Source organism: Pelophylax lessonae, assembly GCF_965119305.1.
Source record: "Pelophylax lessonae genome assembly, chromosome: 3".
Lineage (NCBI taxonomy): Eukaryota > Metazoa > Chordata > Amphibia > Anura > Ranidae > Pelophylax > Pelophylax lessonae.
The window spans coordinates 61,107,077-61,131,187 of record NC_138770.1 but is presented as its reverse complement, the minus strand read 5'-3'; the positions used below and the strand labels follow the sequence as shown (position 1 = coordinate 61,131,187).

Here is a 24,111-nt window from a genome sequence, read left to right as displayed (position 1 = left end):
TTGCCCTTGCTGGGGCACAGTTACTGTGGTTTTCATAATCTCATGAACACAAACTTGGGCAATCTCTTATAATAGATGTCTAATTCCACATACAGACCAATTTTTTGGAGGCAACTTCTCAGTTTAGCAAGCTACACCTGTCTAAATGAATTATTCTCATCTTATATTAGTTCTAAAACTATGGGCATGACCTCTGAGGACTGTAGGGGGATAGTAGTGATCTACTGCATCCAAAAACTTAAATATACTGTACCCAGTCCCTAAAATGTTCATGTATTTTCAAAAGTCACTCGTCAATAATTGAACATCTAGCCAATAGGTTCTTTCTACAGGCATTTCCTGGTATAGAATGAAAACACTCTGTTCTTGCCTACTAATTGGGCTCCTATGTTGTCACCTCATCACATAGGTCTCTGATGACGACTACAAGTGGCCAGTTCAATATATATTATGCAGATTGTTCCACTGTTGTCACCATCAGAAAAGCCACACAGCCATCACTGGAGCACACATGGACATGATGTGGTCTTATGAAGACTCAAGTGGCCAGTTCAATATATATTATGCAGGTTGTTCCACTGTTGTCACCATCAGAAAAGCCACACAGCCATCACTGGAGCACACATGGACATGAAGTGGTTGCAAAAGATGCTGCAAAAGAGCTGCACTGAGATGTATGAAAAGAAGAAAAAAGTAAAAACCTAATATTTTATGAAAGAAATTTCAATTGTTTATGAAACACAAAGCGCGTTAGTAAACTAGATATCATTCTGTAAGTGATCACATCTAACTTTGTTAGTTACTTTTTAAAGTACTGCCTGCTATTTTCAAAGCTGGGAGAGTTCATAGAATTCTCAGAGTAGCCCAAATCTTGTGAAAAGGCAATCCTGCAGCGAGATTTAGGCTACTCCGTGTTCCCAGAGATATTGTTGGCAGAGGGATGTCACCACCCCCACAGTATGGAAGTGTGAAGATATTATCTAAATATTTAGCCCCCCCTTCACTTTTATGTAATGTTTAAGGAAGTCAGGTCCAGGATATGAACCCACAACCTCTGCTGTGTCCAGCAGTAGCTCTCCTGGCTGTGCCACCTGAGATGCTGGACAGCATCCTGTCTGAACCCTTGGATAATCTGGCCTTGTCTTATACTGCATCTTGCTTCTGTTGAACCTTGAACCCTTTGCTCCTCGCATGAACTTCCTATGTATACTATGCGTTTGCATTGCCTGTTTGCCAGATTATCTCTCTAGTCGACATTTTGCTTTTTTTGCATACCTGCAGCTGTCCGTATCTCCATTACCACTCATTACCGATCTTTGGCTTGTTCCTTGACTCCACTTTTGCTTGATCCCAACCTGCAACCACTTGTTACTGACCTTTGGCTTGCTTACTGACTACGCTTCTGCTTGATCTCAACCTGCAACCACCTGTTACCAACCTTTGGCTTGTTTACTGACTATGCTTCTACTTGATCCCAACCTGCAACCACCTATTACCAACCTTTGGCTTGTTTACTAGCTACGCTTCTGCTTGATCCCAACCTGCAACCACTTGTTACCAATCCTTGGCTTGTTTACTGACTACGCTTCTGCTAGATCCCAACCTGCAACCACTTGTTATCGACCTTTGGCTTGTTTACTGACCACGTTTCTGCTTGATCCCTTCCTACTATATCAGCTACTAGACCCTGGCTTTCTCACTTCTCGGTGAGGCAATCCTGAGGACTGTAACCAGGTACTAACATGCAGCAAAACCCAGCTCCACCATCAGGAGCTCTGATGATCATCGGTTAGTGCTTAGACCCCGCACCTCCGGTAAGCCCACATCATCCGCCAGGTTGACCTGCTTGTGTACTTATCCAGTAGAGTGGTGGGAGCCTCCCTACTGCCTTAGCTACTGGTCTCTAAGCCTGACCCCTGACCGTGACATGCACACTGAATAAGCAGATCTTGCCTTAACAGCAAGGTCTCCATTAAAGACTGCAGCCCCATTTGGGAGACACTACAGATCTAGCACCCCTCCATGCCTCTTGCCAGGGGCAAGAAATTAGGTTACAATGTAACCAAAGTCAAAACTTTCTCATATAAATTTGGATCGATGGGTAAGAAGTTATTTTCACTCTTTTTCTCTGGTTTGGAGATAAATTCTCTCCATTTGTCCTGAAAATGGGGAAAAAACCCAGAATTATAAGTCAGAAGAGTAAAAGACATTTTCCAATGGGGACACCTGTTCCAGTAGCAACTGGGCATTTCCCACACTTTGGAGAGATTTGCTTTTACTCCCTTTTAAATCTGCAGTACAGGAAGTGTAGGCAAATCCCTGCTATATCATTTTTACCATTCTCTAATCCATCTAAAATAAAAAAATAAAAAGTTTCATCTTCATATATACACCATATTGTCAAAAGTTTTGGGACACCTGCCTTTACACAAACATGAACTTTAATGGCATCCCAGTCTTAGTCCGTAGGGTTCAATATCGAGTTGGCCCACTCTTTGCAGCTATAACAGCTTCAACTCTTCTGGGAAGGCTGTCCACAAGGTGTCTAATGGAATGTTTGACCATTTTTCCAGAAGTACATTTGTGAGGTCAGACACTGATGTTGGATGAGAAGGCCTGGCAGTCTGTGCTCTAATTCATCCCAAAGGTGTTTTATCGGGTTGAGGTCAGGACTCTGTGCAAGCAAGTCAAGTTCCCCCACCCCAAACTTGCTCATCCATGTCTTTATGGACCTTGCTTTGTGCACTGGTCCAAATTATTAGGTTGAAGGGGGATTATGATGTGGGTTTCTGTTTCAGGGGTTGGGCTTGGCCCCTTAGTTCCAGTGAAGGGAACTCTTAAGCCTGGGATCCTCAAACTACAGCCCTCCAGCTGTTGCTGAACTATACATCCCATGAGGCAATTTTAAAACTCTGACATTCACAGATATGACTAGGCATGATGGGAATTGTAGTTCCTGAACAACTGGAGGGCAAAAGTTTGAAGACCCCTGAGTTGAAGTTTATTTGCAATATAGGATTTGTAAATAAAATAGATTCTATAGAAGTATATGGGGTGCTTCATGTTCTAAACCAGCCCTCTCAACACCTTTACCACAGAGGAACCCCAAAACGATGTCAGCATACTAAGACATTTTGGACAATTTCATGCTCCCAACTTTGTGGGAACAGTTTGGGGCTGGCCCCTTCCTGTTCCAACATGACTGCACACCAGTGCACAAAGCAAAACCCATAAAGACATGAAGGAGTGAGTTTGGGGTGGAGGAACTTGACTTGCCTGCACACAGTCCTGACCTCAACCCGATAGAACACCTTTGGGATTAATTAGAGTGGAGACTTCCAATCAGGCCTTTGCGTCCACATCAGTGTCTAATCTCACAAATGCTCTTCTGGAAGAATGGTCAAACATGCCCATAGACACACTCCTAAACCTTGTGGACAGCCTTCCCAGAAGAGTTGAAGCTGTTATAGCTGCAAAGGGTGGGCCAACTCAATATTGAACCCTATGGACTAAGACTGGGATGCCATTAAAGTTTGTGTGCATGTAAAGGCAGGTGTCCCAATACTTTTGACAATATAGTGTATATTCTTTTAATTTGTCCTGAAAATGAGGAAAATCCCAGAATTTTGAGTCAGAACAGCAATGGAGAGGAAACCTTCCAATGGGCACACCTGTCCTGGTAGCAACCGGGCATTTCCCTCACTTTGGAGAAATTAGCTTTTTCTCCCTTTTACAGTACAGGAAGTGTAGACAAATTCCCCCTATATAATTTTTACTATTCTCTACTTCATCTAAAATAAAAAATAAAAAGTTTTATCTTCACATATACACTATATCTCTTCAACAGGACCACATGGCAGAGGTGATTAGGGCTCTTTTAATGCATCCCATGTTAATGTACGTTGCGTTGATGGAGCCCATTCAAAGTGAATTGTTTGCCAATGTGCTTGGAATTGCACTTGACCCTTTTTTGTAATGCAACTCATGTATGTTGGGGTGCCATACAAAATTTCTGCCACATTTTGAATAGGGTGGTACTCCCAATGAATGGCACCGCAATGCAGTATTGCGTGTTATGTGAATTACCGCGTGCTGCGGCAAGATCGTCCTATAAGGCATACGTTACCGCGACACAGAAGTTTGAGTCTGGCCTTCTTTTTTCTAAATCTATCCAAAATGGGAGAAAAAAAAATAGTTGGATGGAGTTGAGCTTAAGAGGCAAAACCACGTTATTAATAAAAAAGATACGCTTTTAATGTGACATTTAATATTTGGTTTTATTTGACACCTGCCCAGCAAGTGACTTACACCATGCACACTAACCGCGGCACATACTCAGATTAGGGTGTGACAACGCAGATTGGTTCACCCTATTTATGAAATAATTTGCCAAGGCACATTGATGTCATCCCTTAATGCCAAATCAAAAGGGTCAATGATCGCTTAATACTCCGCTAATCTCAGTTATGAAAATCCAATCAAAGGTGATTGGAAAAAAAAGTTCATTTTAATATGAGGGGAGCTAATCCATGCTGTTTACGGAGATATCACATACATAGGTTGAAGCGTTCCTTTTGATCACTCTATGAAATTCAATCCTTTGGCTATTCTTTTCCTTTCTACCTGTGGTTTCAAGAAAGCCCTCGATGACTGCTAATGAAAGCACCTCCCTGCCCTAGACACACGAGTATAAAAAGACCTGGTCTGGAGCTTCCAGAGGCTAGGACTCTCAGGACTGAAGATAAATCCCACTGCACACCAAGCTGAACAAGCAACAGGTAAGCACAATTTTTTTTATTTATTTTTTTTATTTTGATCATAATGTAGGCAACATTTATTTTAATACATTTATAACAGATTGCAAAAAAAATCTAAATAAGCACTTTAATAAAAAAAAAAAAAAAAAACAACTTCTGCTTTTATATTCTATAGAAATCTTTGCCTATTTAGCAATTCTTTTATATATTCTTTTATAATTATGTTTTTTTTTTTTTTTTTTTAATGTATCACAACTTTGTACTATAAGGAAGTCAATTAAAATGTTACATTATGTTTTAGCTTTTTTTTTTTATGATAAATTATACTTAGGTATATAATATTATACTACTATGAAATGACAAAATGAACGATTTAAAATATATCTAAAGCCAAATTTTTTTTTAAAAAAATTGTGCAGTGTTATTTTAATATTTTTATTAATAGTATTATACATTTAACCAATTGTGTGTATATATATATATATATATATAAAAATAAAAATATATATGTATGTGTATATATATATATAAAATATATATATATATATATATATATATATATACACACACACACAAATACATACATACATATACACATACACATACATATATATATATATATATATATATATATATATACACATACATAGACACACACATATATATATATATATATATACATATATATATATATGAATTAGCATTTTTGTCTTATATTCTATCAAAATCTTTGCTTAATTAGATATACTTTAAATCATTTTTTTTTTTTTTTTTTTTACTTTTTTTACTTTTATGTTAGGTCAATGTACAGTGCAGTACAGTGTATCTCTGTTACCCATTTTAGGTGTTTTTTTTTTTTTTTTTGTTTCGTTTTTTTTTTTTTTTTAATGTTTTACTATTTGATACTAAAAGGGATATGTTTTTAAACAATCCTTTTTAGCAATCTGTGATTTTTCACTAAAAGTATATATTTTTATAGGGATTGTTGTGGCTATTATTCAATTTACCCAGAGAGGTACATCCAAAGTCCCAAATATTTCTGTACCCCAATAAGTGTTTCTTATTGGATGGTACCTCTTTAGGGTAGGAAATTCAGAACACTCCACCCTCACACAAAAACGTCTTTGTTATTTGATACTAAAAGGAAGAACATTAATTAGCGTCCTATTATTTTTTTTTAACATATTCTTTTATAATTATGTATTTTTTGTGGTTTTTTTTTTTGTTTTTTTTTTTATTGTGTCACAACTTTACACTACAAGGAAGTCAAATAAAATGTTATATTATATTTTGGCTTTATTTTATGAAATTAAATTAAATTATGCTTAGGTATATAATCTTATGCTACTATGAAATGACAAAATTAACCAATTAAAATATATCTAAAGCCAAAAGTTTTTTTTTTTTTTTTTTTTTTTTTTTAAATCTAGCAGTGTTATTTTATTTATTTGATTACATTTAAAAGTTATTTATCTTAATAAGTTTAACTGATTAAAAAATATATAATAATAATAATATATAAGAAATTCATAACAATACCCCCACACAAAAACGTCTTTGATATTTGATACTAAAAGGAAGAAAATTCAAATGTGTCCTATTATTTTGACACATTTATTTTTAATTATAAGATAAATTATGATTGGGTATATGTCAGTACATTACTATTAAATTCTAAAAACTTTTGCAGTCAAGTTGGAGAAAACCCCACTATATTGTATGTTTGTTATGCGTTCCTATTCACACAGAAACCTAAAAAAAATATATATACATTTAAAAGCAGAAAATGGGACAGTAAAAGCAGAAAATGGGACTTTCAAGGTGCTGCTCAAGGTTCCTGAAAAGTGAGTAGCACCTTTAGCTCTGGTTTCACCCTGAATAAGGCTTTGAAATCGTGCGACTTCACTTGAAATCGCACCATTTCAAAGCCGCATGTCAGTGTGACTTAGCTGACATCTGCGCGACGTCATGCACAGATGTCTATGCGAGTTGCAAATAAAATCGCAAAAATTTGTGCAGGAACCTTTTTGTCAAATGGGTGTGGCAAAGTCGCCGCCACGCCGATTTCAACAGTTCTATTGCTGACAATAGGGCTCTACTTGTCATGTCACACCAGTGTGAACGAGGACTCAAATTTCTAATTCCATCCTCTTCGTTTTTTGAATTATATATTGTACTACCATGTCCATGTAGGGCACAGTTTATCCAGCCACACAATTATAGCATTTGTCAGGGTTTTAGATGTTTCTAAGGAAAAGGTGTCATGGCTTTTTCTAAGAATTTCTGGACAGTCTCAAAATGTCTTTGTCTTTTGTTGACAATTATAAAGCGGTGCGAAAGGGAAGTGATTATAATATTATTTTTATTTTTATTATTATTATCAATTATTATTATCATTATTTTTAATATTATTAGTCTTCTTCTTATTATTATTATTATTATTAATAATAATAATAATACTAGTATTATTATTATTATTATTATTAATATTATTATTAATAATAATAATTTTATTACTATTATTAATATCATTAGTATTCTTATTATTATCATCATTATTATTATTATTATTAATAATAATAATAATAATAATAATAATAATAATAATATTAGTATTCGTCTTATTATTAATATTATTATTATACAGGATTTATATAGCGCCGACTGTTTACACAGCCCTTTACACTGTAGAGGGGGGACAGTACAATTTCAATACAGTTCAATGCCTAAGGAATAGGAGGGCCCCCATCTGCTCATTGGGTTTTGCTCAGCCTCAACAAAAGCTATTCATCCTAAACAGCACAGATGAACAAATGCCCCACTGCGGCTATTGTATTCTGACAGACAGAATACCTAAACAGTGCTTGCAACGAATTGGATGCAGGCGCTGTTCAGGTGACAATTTTCCACCTGGCCCCTTCAATTTTTCAATCAAAGGATGTTGGGTGGAGTTGTGCCTACAGGGCCATCCATGAATGGAATTTCAGTTGATTTATTTGGGACCAGCTAAAATGTGCTTGATGTATGGACAGCTTTATTAAAAAAAAAATTATTTTTCATTTTTTTTTTTATAATGTGCAAGGGTTGTGAAGGGTTGTTACCACTTAAAAATAAATAAATATGAATTTAAAGAAGATTAAATAAAAAGATTAAAAAAAAACATTTTAATAGAGTGTGCTTTGTAGATAAAATCATCCAACATTTATTGTATCCTTGCAAAGTACTAAAATATGACTCAAGTGGCAAATTTAAGTGCCGTGAAAATGAAAACTCCCTACACATCATCACAGGGTAACCTTGGATTTATGATTTTTACTCATCTTTGTGGAGTGGATAATTTATCACATTTGTGGAGATTATAGCCACTTTAATTCTTTCTTCATAAGCAGGAAACTAGAAAGGATTTATACACTGATAGATACTGATTGTATGATCATTTATGAAACTGCCACATTTGGGTCTCCGTTTTTTATGTGTATTTTTTATATATATAAACACTTTTTATATTGTTTGTTTAACCACTTCCGGACCGCCCGCCGCAGTTATACGTCGGTACTTTGACGTTAAATACCGGGGTTATGGCAGCAGATAGCAGGTAGCTGCCATAACCCCGGTATTTTCTGAAACTGCAGACGGTCCGCTTTAACATAAGGTTGTTCCCAGCAGTGGATTCGCCACAGGATCACCCTTATGGGAGGCTGGAGAGGTGCCCCCCCCCCCCCCCCACCGCTTCCTGGTTGTCTTCCCTGCTTACCGGAGCCACCGGTAGCGGGGAAAAACGATCCGGTCCGCTGTCCCCTCAGGCAGGAAGTCAAGTGAGGACAAGATGGCCCCCACTCCACTCTATGGCCTTGGAGGACTGGAGCGACGTCCTACGTCGCTTCCTGGCAACCAATTTAAAGAGCCCATTTTTTTTCAAGATTAAAAAAATTATTTTTTTTTTATATATTTTTTTTTTTTTTTAGTGTAGATGTGAGATGTGAGGTCTTTTTGATCCCAGATCTCACATTAAAGAGGTCCTGTCATGCTTATTTCTATTTCAAAGAATGTTTACATTTCTTGTAATAGGAATAAGTCCCCGTTCACACTAAGGCGACCTGTGAGGCGACCTGGTCGCCTCACAGGTCGCCGTAGGTCGCCTTCCATAGGGAAGCTGCGGACCCATTCTAATAGGAGCGACACAAGTCGCTCCGACTTAGAAAAAGGGTCCGGAGCTTTTTTGGGGCGACCTGGAGGCGACCGCCATAGACTTCAATGTTATGAAGTCCGTGGCGGCCGCTCCGAGGTCGCGGCGCGCTGCTCGCACCACGACCTCGGAGGTCGCCCCCCCAAGTCGGATCGCGGCAATGTGAACGGGGCCTAAAAGTGATAAAACCTTTTTTTTAAAGGGACAGTGTAAAAATAAAAGGTAAAATAAATAAGAAAAAAAACATGTTTAAGCACCCTGTCTCTCTGAGTTTGCGCGCAGAAGCGAACGCATACGCAAGTCGCGCCCACATATGTAAACGGCGTTCAAACCACACAAGTGAGGTATCGCCGTGATTGTTAGCATGAGAGCAATAATTCTAGTCCTAGACCTCCTCTGTAACCGCAAAATAGTAACCTGTAGAGATTTTTAAATCATTGCCTATGGAGATTTTTCGGTACCAATGTTTGTCGCCATTCCACGAGCGTGCGCAATTTTGAAGCATGACATGTTGGGTATCTATTTACTCGGCGTAACATTATCTTTCACATTATAGAAAAATACTTTATTGTTTTTTTATTTAAAAAAAAAGTGTATTTTTTCCAAGAATATTGCGTTTGTAAGACCGCTGTGCAAATACAGTGTGACATAAAGTATTGCAACAATCTCCATTTTATTCTCTAGGGTCTCTGCTAAAAAAAAAAAAAAATAAACATATAATTTTTGGGGGTTCTAAGTAATTTTCAAGCAAAAAATACTGATTTTAACTTGTAAACAAGTGTCAGAAATAGGCTTGGTCCTTAATTGGTTAATAGCATGTGATACAAAGCAATAAATAATAGAACAATACATAAAATTAATTTCCCTGCAATGCTGATTACAACACATTACCGTTTACTTTTTTGTTCTTTTTCTCAACCTCATTGTAATGTCACAAAATGAAATTTCATTCATATTTATCACTGTCGCTTGTTTCACTGCGGTGTAGAGCATTGCGACATGCTGCGGTGGAAAAAAGTACTGCGTGTCCTACTTTTCTAAAGAGCACACCACCACTATGCAGCGGTGTGAACTGGAGAAACAGGACATAAAGCATTTAGTAGCTCAGAATAAGCATTACAATTAGGGTCCAGTCCCACCAGGCATGCTGGGCAAAGCTGCTCGACACAGCCCAATACAGTAGGTGTGAATGGGCTCTAATAGTAATTCTAATACCAATATACTCAATGGACTCCAGTGACTAATAGAAATCTAGATCCAAAACAGCCTTAAAAACAAATTTTTGTGAATAAATCAGCAGAATCAGATGGCTTACACCCATGAGTGCTCAGGGAGCTTAGCACTGTTATAGTCTACTAGGTAAATTGCTATTCCTAGTTTTTAAGTACACCTTACTAACTGTAATGGTACCAAATGATTGGCGTGGAGCAAATGTGGTACCAGTATTCAAAAAAGGGCAGAGAAGTATACCAGGAAACTACAGACCAATCAGCCTAACATCAATTGTATGTAGGATATTTGAAGGAAACTATTTCCAAGGATTTGTCTGAAAATGGTATCATAACAGACAATCACCATGGACTAATGAAAACATTTTCTTGTCAGACCAAATTTTTACCATTCTACGAGGAGGTAAGTAGGAAGTTAGATATAAGAGTGCTAGTAGATGTAGTTTATCTGGATATTGTGAAAACATTCAATGCTGTACCTCATAAATGATTAATTTATACATTAAGGTCTATTAGTATTGAAGAAGCTGTATGTACAAGGAAATAAAACTGGTTGTAGGGCATGTCCAGAGAGTAGTTATTAATTACTTAGAGACGTGAGTGGTGTGCCCCAGGATTCTGTCTAGGGACAAATCTGTTTACAAATCATATTGAAGTTGCAATAAAGAGCTTGGTTTTAGCGTTGGCTGGTGATACCAAATTATGCAGGGAAATAAAATTGGCAAAGGATGCAGCAACATTACAGAATGACCTTGACAAAATGGAGGGGTGGGCAGCTACATGCCAGATGAGGTTCAGTATTGAATAATAAAAAGTTTTGCACTTAGGGGCTAGAAATATGCATGTGACATTCTCTTTAGGAGGCGCTTCTCTTGGGGAAATCAGTGATGGAAAAGGATCTGGGGGTTCTTGTAAACCACAGACCTGAAAAGAGCATGCAATGCCAGCCTGCAGCTAACCAAGCCAGCTGACCACTCTCATGTATTAAAAAAGGTAGAGTTTATAAATTTTACTTCTTTACAAAACACTGGTATACAATATTCAGTTCAATTTTGGTCACCAGTCCTCAGGAAGGATGTCAAGAACAAGAGTTCAGTGAATGGCAACAATACTAGTAAGGGGGATGGGGGACATCAACTATGAGGAAGTAATATTTCTCCAGAGAAGATATGGTAGAATCATACCTACCTAGGTGGATGCAGCATCGGTCCCCCACCGGCAATAAGGCTGAGAACCGAGCGATCAAACACCGCCGACCGCTCGGTTCTCAGAGCTCCCTGAGCAGAGAGCTGGTGACTGTCAGTCACCACTGTCTGCTATGCACCCCCCCCTCACTCACTGGAGCGCTGGGCTGTGGAGGGGATAGGAGTGGCCGGTTCAGGCTCTCAGTGGCTCACTGAGAGGCTGAGCTGGGTCCTGGTCCAGGCATGTGAGTGGATCCTGACCATACGGTCGCGATCTTTCCCAAGATTAGTCCGGCTCTGTGATGTCAGCCGACAGCAGGCTGCATTCCTGTGATCCACAAGAGAAGTACAGCCAAACAAGCTTTGGCTGTACTTCTACTTTAAGAGAGGACATGATTACAATGTACAGGTATATTAAAGTGGCTTTAGCAATGATAATATATATATATATATATATATATATATATATATATATATATATATATATGTAAAGGCCAAAAGAAATTTAGGGAATCAGGACAGGGGAAAAAATCCCCCACCGGCCCCTAGGTATGGACTTTATAGGAGCAAGAGGAGACCACCATTAATATAAAATAATTGATAATTTATTACAAACTGATGAAAATATATGTAATACATAAAAATCAGGGCAAAATAAGCCCACTAATAAAAGATAGCATATACCCTCTACAGGGTCAGTACACTAATGGCCTGAATCTTTTACATAATCATACCAGTATTACAGTATATATAATACAAACAGGCTACTCCAAATTCAGGTGTATATCAATGCATTTCGCAGTAAGGTTGCTTCATCAGGACAGAGAGGGCATGCAGATGATAGTTAAACATGTAAACAGAATTGTATAAATTACCTATTTCATGAATAGTACATTCCCAAGTACATCATAATTCATTAAAATAAATAAATAGAATAAAATAAGTAAATAAAAAAGTAAATAGAGTATGCCTTTGCATTGTACTGACCAATTACAGGGGTGTGGCACCCCAATGTCTGGCAGGCAGACATAGAGGCATAGTAGAGGTCCCCATCTTCAAAATTGTGTTATACGAGCCAAAATAATTACTTTTTTGATTTTATATCTATTATTCTATTAATATTTAAACTTTTTTTTATTCTTTTCATTTATTTAAATTTAATTTATAGTGTAACATTAAAAAATGCTAAATTAAAAAAAAAAAAAAAAGAAAAGATTTAGTTCATTTTTAAATAACTTATCAGTACCAGAATTGTACCTTTAGGCTGGTTCACATATGCTGAGGCCGGGGATCACAGCATGGAGTCCGGTGCGCTCCTGTTCACCGATTCAGGTCAGAATTTTTGCCTGAATTTGCATCTGAATCGGAACCAAAAACTCACAGGACCCTTTTTAAATGCCGACCACGGCCGCCCTGAAGCTGTGTGAACCGGCTCTATTGATTATTATTGATGCTTGATCATTATTTTAAACAGGACAAATGATAGAAATAAAAATTGTACTTTTTCCCTAAAATAACTATATATATATATATATATATATATATATATATATAAATTTAAACTAAAACTAATCACTGTAGAAAGAAAAGTTTATTTTCTTTAAAGTTTTGTTTTTTTTTGTCTATGGATTACATAAATATAAAAACATTTTTTGCAAGAATATATCAGCAAAAGAAAGCCTTGTTTGCCCTGTTGGTGAATAAACAGGCCCATAGCAGAAATGTAGAAATTGCTCTATTCAGTACAGGGGTGAGAGCTGAACTGCTTAAAATTAGCCCTCTAGTTAAAACAATCTCCAACTGGAAACTTCACACAGAATTTCATGTTTGTAGCTCTCTATACCAGAATGATAATAGTATGGGGGAGGAAATTCTAGACAATCATTGGCTTCTGTGTGAATCATTCTGGCGTTGGTGTATATTTTTTGCTCTGCGTTTATCTGAATAAAGGAATGCGAGTATTAAGTACTAGAAGGAACTGTATGATCTAACTTGCCAACTGATACAACAATAAATAGTTGACTAATGGCCTTTCCAAGGTAAAGGTACAGAATATGTACTGCATGGCTCACCTGTGACAATTTGCTCCATTGTAATGTGAAGGTTCCTTATGTAACATACTTTATGTCACATCTTTACCATTAATAAAAGACGTCTAATAGATATGAAGGAAAGGATACAGTGCAGACATCTAAGTTCAGTACAATATTACAGTTGTTTGTTCAAGGTCTCATGAGAAGTGTTATGCCCTAATACCAACATTTATGGCTCATTCACACCGCACAGCGAGCGTTACTGCGCAGTGTGAATATGCATTGGTACATCAATTCCAATCTTGTACAAACAGTAATTTATTATTTTGTCTTCCATAAAAATTATTGTATTCCATAAGAAAAAAACATCTAAACACATCATAAAGCTGGTAAGGTTTGCCAGTTTTTTATTTATTTATTTATTTTTTTACAATTTCCATAGTTAGACACAAGTCCATCCAGTTCAACCAATAGAAGGGGAAAAAAATTCTCTTTATTTTTAAAATTCTTCTTCATTTTAAACTGTAGTGAAATACAATACAGCCAGCTACAGGAAGAGATATATATATTTTTTTTTAATCAAGTAATTTTTTTTTAAGTTTTAACAAAATTAGAGATATCTTATATACAAATTACCACATACGTTTTACATTATTCCTTACTGAAATTGTAACAGGCGTTTCATGAACACAGTTCACTTCTGCAGGAAATGTTCTATATATCCGATAGAGAAATGTATTCTTTTCTTATTATTATGGCTCAGTAATATACAAGAATTAAATCCTAAGCCTGGTTACCCTAGCTGACTTCATATTCTAGGAATGTCATTATGAACTGACCAAATGACCAAGCCCCTTCAGTAATGTGTGCTAACTTCCCTAAAACATAATAATGGGTTATTATGATCAGGGCCGCTGTTAAAGCAGTACAGCCAGTTCTCCTGTACTGGGCCCAGGCCCCATAAGTTCAAAAGGGGGGCCCAGGCACCTGCTGAGCAGGAGGGCAGCTGTACTATCTTATTGCAGGTACTAATCCTCTTACACCTCCCCCTGCCAGCTTGTTCTCCTCATTTTTAATCTGGCTTCACTGCAGGGGGATTGGTTCTAGCACATGCTGTCTGGGCCCCCTGTGTGCCCTTGTCCCCAACAGCCCTTTCGGCTTTCCTCCTCTCTTCTCCTGCCGGAAGCTGCTGCGGAATCACAGGGGGATGTTTCAGGATAGAGGGCAGGGGAAGGGGACAGTGAATATAAAATAATATAATAATAATAATAATAATAATAATAATAAAAATATAATATAATATGATATAATAATATAAAATAATAATATAATAAAATAATATAATAATATATTAAAATAATATAATAATATATATAAGTGATATATGTATTGGTCCCTTCACTCGTGTATCCATTCGTCACTGAAGAAACATAACATAAGAAACTGTGTTTACTATGCTTCAGTTTGTGAATGAACAGGAGCCTCAGAGTGCGTCCAATTCAATGACGCTGAGGCTGCAGAGAAGAAGAATGGATAAATCTATGTCCTCAGTCACTTCCGACCAAGGTGGGGCCCTGTCAGGTAGGCTGTATGGGGCCCCGTTATTTCTAACAGCAACCTTGGTTATGATACTACCAATTAGTCCTGTAGATACCAAAGCCAAAATTTGGAATAAGTAGTCCCTTATCAGGGCTGCTATATGCACACCATTGGCGGCTGGTGGATAAAAACTTGACGGATGGCTGGCCTGCAATCTGCTCTACCACCCCCTCCCTCCTTCCTCCCCCCTCCCAGGACAGATGGCTGGATGGATGGCTGGCTACCCAATGGAACAGCCAGCATCCTTACCTGCTCCTTCACCGAGCGCCGCTGTGTCTTCTCCTCAGCCGTATTTCCCCTCCCTCTTCCTGGCCAATGGCCAGTAAAATCATGTCTCTTTTTAGCCAATCAGGAAAAGGGTCTCACGACCCGCTTCCTGATTGGCTGGGAGGAGAATCAGTATGATAATAGCAAATATTCATTCGCTATTGTCATACAACTGGGTGGGCTTGGGGCGCAGTGCTCTGTGCCCCGAGTCCACCCTTTTCTGAAGAAAATTTAAGGCCTCTGGCTCTAATCACGTGCTTAAAAAAATAAAATGAATTGGAATCCATTGGAATCCATGCGTCCGGCGCCCCGCATGTAAATCAGGGGGCTGGACGCATGGATAGGGGGGGGCGCCGCCCATGCGCCCTCAATGGACAAGCCGCCCCTGATGCACATGTCTGGTGTGATCATTATTTAGCAAGCCGTAGTGAAATGAGGGGACTCCTTGGCGAAAAGTATCTATAGCTAAGTATCTTGTTATATTTTATCTTTTGCTGCGGTCCAGTGCAATGCAGCCCCATTCAAAATGAATAGGCTCAAAAAGGCACCACACTGAATGGCACAGTTCCTATAGGATCCTTGGTGTGGCTCAGCCCTTAGATGTTTTTTTTTTTATGGGGCACAATCATTTTTTTACGGAAGTGCAATAATAAATGATTGATTTTACAACATTGGAATTGGTGTACCTTTTAAAGTCATATCCGTTTGCAAAATTATTCCTTGAAAGTAGCAGGGAGCCCCAGGATGTGATTTAGAATGGACCATTTTTTTTTAAAATGGGTAGATTTGAAAAAAGAAACAGAGAAAAAGTCAGACGGTACAGGCCAAGCGGAGGGATATTCATAATATAATAGAATTCATCATTTATTGTATCAAAAATCGAGACAAAAATACATAAAGACAATACCAATTATATAAAAACAATCCCTCAAGAGGGAGAAAAACCTTTATGGTAGCTGATCGACAAGCACTCTGTCGTAAAGGGTCTTCAGTGCCGACGCGTTTCACCATTCGCTTCCTCGGGTCCGCAAAGACCCCACAGTACTTCTCTAAGGTGCACGTGCAAGGGAGAATATTCCCTGGGCGGGCGCCAGGACCATATTATAGGACAACCATCTGATTGTTAGCCTTAGGATATCCTATTTCATATATCCGAACTGATACGTAACACGGTATATGGCAGAATATCAGCATATAGGATGCCTTCTCATAGAGGGCCGTTCCTCCTTTGCTGTTGTAAGGCAGTCCCGTATGGTTGTCCTAAGACAACCATATGGGACTGCCTTACAAGGGAGGTACAGCCTATACAATTTTCTTATTCAATGTCTGGAGCAGCTGATACAGACTAAAGTGATATAGCCATACTGATTCATATTAAATATACATATACACTAATAGTGAGATTATATGCCTACCCTCCCTTATCGCATGGAGTAACGGCCAAGGTGATAAGGCAAGAGTAATTACTGTGTCCTTGCATTGATCCTGCATGAACTAGCTCAGATCAATGCAGTTCAGCACACTAGGTATGAATGAGCCCTTAAAAGTTTAATACAGTTTTAATAGAAATGGATGCAGAGCATTCTTTACTGTGAGATGAAAAGAACTTGAAGCGCCACTCCAAGTGAGAGGAGAAGTTCTCTTCCCCCTGGTCCTCAGATATGGAGGTGCTGGCATCTCAACTAACTCATCCTGCGGTAAACAGTGTTGTGAAACATCTAGGACTCCACTCTCCCAATCCAGCCCATGTAGATAAGATGCTAGTTTGCCTAAGCCAGCGCTACTCCACACCCCTCCGATGCGTTTCGTCACGCAGAACAGTCTTCACTTGCATATTCCTTCAAGTCACAAAAGCCTTTTACAATTCAGCTATTGTATTTTATTCCACATACTGATAGCAGGCAATACAGTGGAGAAGTCTGCCCTGTGAGTTGATGAGCTGAAGGACAGGCACAGAGGAAGTGGGAAGGTTAGACAGTACCAGAAGCCTAAATGGCAGGGAAAGGAGGGCCGCTAGTGTGAAATGCGCAGAACTGGGTATGTCATTTTAAAGGATGCCCGACACTGGATTGCTTGTTAGCTGCTCTCTATTTGGGGAAAATAGTCATAGGCGTGCACAGGGGGTGTGCCAGGCATGCCTGGGCACACCCTAATCACTACATACAGTGGCGATTCCCACTTCTTCCCAGGCTTCCCCAGTGTTGGCCCCCCGCAGTGCTGCTGGTTTCCCTCCAGCTGCTGCGGGGGATGTTTTAGGATGGAGAGTAAGGGAAGGGGCTAGTAAAATTGTCATTTACCAAAATCGAAATGAACACACTCACTGTGTTCATTCATAACTAAAGCATAGCAAACTATGTTTACTATGCTTCTGAATGAACAGGAAGCCACTCAGCACAGGGCACTTCCTATTAATTCACTACCCTGTGCACAGTGCTAGGACAAGGTCATCTAGCACCCAGGGCAAAGATACCAAGCTGCGCCCCCCCTTCCCTTAGGGTTAGGATTAGCAGTGATGTCGCTGTCACTACTCCTGTCAGCCTTGCAACAGAAGCATCTGGCACAGAGTGTCCCCATCCCTGAAATAAACCACTGCGCCCAGGGCAGCCACCCCCTCCTGCCCACCCCTTCTCTCGGCCCTGCACATTCCTATGAAAATAGTTCTCTCTCTTTGTAAAAAGTCACATCAAGTATTTATTTATGGTCAACTGTACAATCAAAGAAATGCCATTAAATTCAACAACCATTTACAAATGTCTCTTTAAGGTCAATAAACATATATTTGGTTACTTAATTGCAGCTAAAAGACAAGAGTTCATTGCAAATATCAAATATTGGTAGGATGTCAGCACTTTAGTAAACTCCACAAGCAAGTAGCCATTATTTTAATAGAACACAGCATAAAATCCACACAACGCGTTTCGACTGTTAGGCTTTAATTCTGGCTGGTTGTGCACAAACATTTTATTTCTATATATAGAATGTTATAGTTTATGCATGGTTCTTCTTCCTAAATAGAGGCTACTTGCTGTAGATTTTACTGAGGTCCGGCATCCTATCAAGATTCAGTCTTTAACCACTTGACGACCACCCGCCGCAGATTTACTGCGTTAGGCAGCTGCTCCTGGGCAAAGCAACGTAGCTCTACATCACTCGCTCTCAGGAGGCTAGGGGGCGAGCGCGCGCCACCGGCGGCGTGCTCCCGCCCCCGATCATCAGCGGGGAAGCCAGTGCATGTGTCAGACAGCTCCAATTGCCGCCTGACACCGGCGATCTCCCCCCACTGACAGAGAAGGACGGACGGCTGATGTAAACACAGCCGTCTGTCCTTCTCCCTGAGATGATCACAGAGACTATGTGATCCTGCTATATAGGATTGCATGTCTCTATGGTCATCTCACAAGCCCAACCCCCCTCACAGTTAGAATCACTCCCTTAGGCTTACATTTAACCCCTCGATCACCAACACTGTTAACCCCTTCCCTGCCAATGGCATTATTACAGTAACAATGCATATTTTTAGCACTGATTACTGTAGTAATGTCACTGGTACCCCCAAAAGTGTCAAAAGGGTCCGATCTGTCTGCTGCAATGTCGCAGTCCTGCTAAAAATCGCAGATCGCCGCCATTACTAGTAAACAAAAACAAAAAAAAACAATAAAAATGACATAAATCTTTCCCGTTGTTAGTAGACGCAATAACTTTTGCGCAAACCAATCAAAATAAGCGTATTGCTATTTTTTTTTTTACCAAAAATATGTAGCAGAAAACAAATGGGCCTAAAATGTTAAAAAAATTTAGATTTTTACATTTTATTTTTTGGGGGAATGTCATATAGCAGAATGTGAAAAATATTGATTTTTTTTTTCAAAATTGTCGCTCTTTTTTTGTTTATAGCGCAAAAAATAAAAATCGCACAGGTGATCGAATACCGCCAAAAAAAATCTCTGTTTGTGGGAAAAGAAGGAAGTCAATTTTTTTTGGGTACAGCGTTGCACGACCGCACAATTGTCCGTTAAAGTAACGCAGTGCCGAATCGCAAAATAGGGCCTGGTCATTAAGCAGGAAAATCTTCCGGTCTTAAAGTGGTTAAAGGGCTCACCAGAGCACATACTAAACTTGATAAGGGGTGGGGGGAAAGGTAGCAGCGCTGTGTGATTGGTTTTCATTACAAATATGTCATTAACTCTTGCATGTCTCTGTGTTGTTTCCCCAGCTGTTGGAAAGGAGAATGTTGCAGCCAGTCTGGAGCTGTATCCTGGCACTACTTGGGGTGTTCATATTTCATGTCGGAGAGGTCCGGAGCCAGTGCTGGGAAAGCAATAAGTGTACAGACCTTAGCAGCGAAGATGGCATTCTGGTAAGGAGAAACTTCCTTCATCATACATCTGTAACGCCAACTTTCCAGCTATGACTCTTCAGGGGTGGAACTTATCTAAATAGGTGTGGTTTGTCCAAATATGGACAGGGCAGTCTTCAAATACAGGCACTTCACTAGGTGTCCAAGGTTATGTCAAATTAGTCATCCTGGCAACTCTACAGCCAGCAAAGTATTGTCAGCTTGGTAGCGGTATACCTACAAATCATGGGGGCCCATAGACACATTTTGATGGGATCCCCCACCCTCTAGCAACCTTACTACTGTCATTGATCCTTGCATAAAGTATCAAAATCAAGGGCAGGCAGCAGAAGAACTGTAGCATAGAAGTTGTTTATTATTATTATTATTATTATTATTATTATTATACAGGATTTAAATAGCGCCAACAGTTTACGCAGCTCTTTACAATATAAAGGGGGACAGCACAAGTACAATACAGTTCAGTACATAAGGAGCAGGAGAGTCCTGCTCACGGAGCTTACAATCTAAAGGGAGGGGAAGGTGGTACAAAAGGCAATAGCTGTGGGGGATGATCTAATGGAAGTGACTCAAGTACAGATCTTAGATGGAGGTGGGGTAAGCTTCCCAGAAGTTTTCAGGGATCGCCTAAAGGCAGACAGGGTAGGGGCTGACCGGATATAATGGGCAGGGAGTTCCAGAAGGGAATGGGAGAGGCTCTGGAAAAGTCCACTTTACAGCTAACTGCTCTGCCCTTGGCAGGGACTGACTGGCAACTTTTAGCCCAGGGGGCAAGTACAAACCAGAGGCACATGGTGCAGCAACTCAGCCCCCCTCCCTCTTCCACACCTACTCTTGACCCCTATTCCAGGCTGAAGCTCAGCTCCAGGTACTCTCTGCTCACTGGCTGAATCCGGGTTCCCGACCTGACCAGCAGGGGGAGGTTGGGGGGAGCTGGGACAGCTCGGTTGGGGCTGCCTGTGGGAGAAGAATCTCCAGTGGGGCATGGAACCGGCCTCTAGTCAGACAAAGTTTACACCATCCATGCTGGGGGGAGGCCTGCGCTCTGTCCTTGTCTTCATCCCGCACTCAGTAGGTCAGCAGTGGGGACTTTTTACTTCTCTTCGCCAGGAATCCTTTAGGCATGTCTGTGGCAGAAGCAGTGAAGCCTTTTTGCAGGGCATTCGAGTGGCCGGGGGGATAATGCCCCCCTACCCCCTGGCCCAGTCCTCCCCTGGCCCAAAGTAGCTCACCCGTTTTTTTCATTATTTCAGATCTCAGGACCTTAGTGTAAATTCTAAACCCTCTTTCCCCTTCCACCACCACACAAAGTAGGTGCTTAAAAAGTTCTGTAGTAGTCAGCCAAAAAAAATCAAAGAGTTGTATTAGCAAGAGTAATGACAAGCACAATATTTCATAGCATGCCATAAGTGTTAGTACTCCTGTACTCAATTACTCTATAACCCCAATACAAACTTCATTAAAGTCATTAAAACTTCATTAAACTTCATTAGGCATGCAAACACACAGTTTTTTTTTTTTTTTTAAGGATGTCAGTTTTAGGCATACAGGGTTGATTTCAGTGCTGGCCGGGATGACCAAAAGCCCTGAGGGCAATACATCTACATTACTAAGCCAGCTAAATAACCTTTCCTTACCATAGACATAGTCCTGCTGCTCAAAGGTGAGTCGGCATGTGGCTTTTGTTTTGCACATGATTGGATAATGGAAGTCAGCAGAGTTAATTTCATCTCATTCGCTAACCTCTGGGGTAAATTCCTTTGCAAACTGCAAATTCCCTTGCAAAGTTAACAGTTATTTGAGCCAAACTGAGTGATTTTGTTTCTTGCTGGGTACTAAAGTGAATGGATGACCCATCAAACCTTAAGCATGTAATAAGTCTTTATCTGGCCACACTCTGCTAAAAAATTGGTATTTTGTTCCAACAATAAAGAGGTGATTATCACAAACCAACATTTTGGGGTGCTAACCTTCTGGCCCATTGCTAGTAGTAGTGAGTCCCAGTCAACTGGCCTTGTTCTGTAATGTTAAAGACAGTATAGAACACGTCCAGCTAAATGTGACTAACTACCAAAATGTCTGTGAAGGTTCTCATTTTCCAGGTGATGCCATACATGACACATAACAATGAGAACCTTCACAGACATTTTGGAACATCACTTTATCTTGGCTTTCTCTTCGATTTTTGAAGAAAAGACCTCATTGTTCAAAAGGAGGTATACTAGTATAGATGTGTTGGACTCTACAGTTCATGGAATATTTGACCATTCCCAATCCTTCTCCCTAACAGGAATGTATCAAAGCATGCAAGATGGACCTCTCTGCGGAATCTCCTGTGTTTCCCGGCAATGGCCACATGCAGCCCCTTTCTGAAAACATCAGGAAATACGTCATGAGCCACTTCCGCTGGAATAAATTTGGCCGAAGGAACAGCACCAGCAATGACAACAACAACGGGGGCTACAAACGGGAGGATATTGCCAACTACCCTATACTGAACCTGTTAACTGGCAGCGACAACCAAAACACACAGCAGGGAATTATGGAAGATGAGGCTGTGGATAGGCAAGACAGCAAAAGATCTTACTCCATGGAGCACTTTCGATGGGGAAAACCCGTCGGCAAGAAGAGGAGGCCTATCAAAGTCTTCCCTACAGATGCTGAAGAAGAGTCCTCAGAAATTTTCCCCCTTGAGCTGAGAAGAGAGCTCTCTCTAGAGTTTGACTATCCCGACACCAACTCTGAAGAAGACCTGGATGATGGCGAGCTGCTAGATGGCCCAGTTAAAAAAGACAGGAAGTACAAAATGCACCATTTCCGATGGGAAGGACCACCCAAAGACAAGCGGTATGGAGGATTCATGACCCCAGAGAGAAGCCAGACACCTTTAATGACTCTTTTCAAGAATGCCATAATTAAGAATGCCCACAAAAAGGGCCAGTAGATGGGACAAGCTTCCGTCTGGCCCCCTGTTAAGGTGAAACCAGCATGTCTCCTCTTTCGGGTTCCATCGTCCACCTCATGATCAACTCTTACTGGCCCACTCTGTAGTTAGCTCTCTCCCGACCCCAAGTTTGAGTTCTATCTCACTTTAGTAAGACTGTACTGTACAAACTTAGTACAAAGTTTGGAAAGATTGACCTATCGTGGCATTGTACATAGGGAAAAGTTAGATGTTTCTATCTGTTGATCTCTAGTTTTTGGTTTGCTAAATTATTTTCATATCTGACGAAAAATGTACAATACTGTAAATGAATCAGAAAAATAAACGTTTACAATCTTACTGGCTACCAGTCTGTTCCTTCTTTCTTCAGGTCTATGTCAGGGCAGAAAAAAAACACAGTAGAGCTCTACAATGCATGCATATTTCCCAATGGCTTATCCCTTTAAATACCCTACAAGAACAGAAAAATACTTCTTGATCTGGCAGATATACACCCAGCGCCTAAGTTCTGTTGTGGGCTGACAACACACAGTATCTTTGTGGACTTCAGGCCTGTCCAATTTTCTCTTGCCAAACTACTCAAACCCACCTACTCTCCCATCGTCACAACAAAAAGGCCTATCCTAAGATAAGGACTGGTGGGGGGGGGGTGAATTATTATCTTACAAATAATACAGGAAATGGGCAATGGACACAGGAAAGCTCTAAATGTTATATTTAAGAGACAAAAAAGGAGCAAATAGAGGAAGTTCACTGTTAGGGTTTACATACACTTTAAGTCTGAGATTAACCACTTAAGCCCCGGAAGACTTTATCCCCTTCCTGACCAGGGCCTATTTTGAGATTTGGCACTGTGTGACTTTAATGGACAATTGCGCGGTCGTGCGATCCTGTACCTAAACGAATTTGACGGCCTTTTTTTCCCCTCAAACAGAGCTTTCTTTTGGTGGTATTTGATCACCTGTGCAATTTTTTTATCATGCGCTATAAACAAAAAAAGAGCGACAATTTTGCAAAAATAACAATATTTTTCACATTTTTTTATATGAAATTCCCCCCCAAAAAAATGTAAAAATCAAAATTTTTTAACATTTTTGGCCAATTTGTTTTCTGCTACATATGCTTGGTAAAAAAAAATCACAATAAGCGCATTTTGATTGGTTTGCGCAAAAGTTATTGCGTTTACTAACAAAGGGAAAGATTTTTGTCATTTTTTTTTTTAACGCGTAATGGCGGCGATCTGCGATTTTTTTTGCGGGACTGCGATAATGCGGCGGACAGATCGGACCCTTGACTGACATTTTTGACACTTTTGGGGTTACCAGTGACATTACTACAATAATCAGTGCTATACATATGCACTGTTACTGTAAAAATGACACTGACAGGGAAGGGGTTAACTTTATTGGGGAAGGAGGGGTTAAGTATGTCCCTAGGGGCGTGTTTCTAACTGTGATTGGACATGGCTACTGGTGTAAGAACAGAGATCAACGGTCCTACATAGTAGAACCGTATGATCTCCATTTTTACACAGGGGAGAATGACAGGCGGCTTT

At 39.7% G+C, this 24,111-nt stretch overlaps 1 protein-coding gene across 1 annotated transcript; it reads left to right on the top strand.

Moving 5' to 3' along the window:
* Nucleotides 1-4,670: 4,670 nt before the first annotated feature.
* Nucleotides 4,671-22,895, top strand: POMC (proopiomelanocortin). Its single transcript, XM_082251135.1, has 3 exons — nt 4,671-4,778; nt 19,469-19,612; nt 21,903-22,895. The coding sequence occupies exons 2-3, from the start codon at nt 19,484-19,486 to the stop codon at nt 22,554-22,556; spliced, it is 783 nt and encodes a 260-aa protein (XP_082107261.1). The 5' UTR covers nt 4,671-4,778; nt 19,469-19,483; the 3' UTR covers nt 22,557-22,895.
* The last annotated feature ends 1,216 nt before the right edge of the window (nt 22,896-24,111 follow it).

Excerpts from the sequence above, each read along its gene's own strand:
- POMC (XM_082251135.1), top strand. The coding sequence starts at position 19,484 with ATGTTGCAGCCAGTCTGGAGCTGTATCCTGGCACTACTTGGGGTGTTC. Across the intron at positions 19,613-21,902 it reads GCAGCGAAGATGGCATTCTG|GAATGTATCAAAGCATGCAA; the intron begins GTAAGGAGAAAC and ends TCTCCCTAACAG.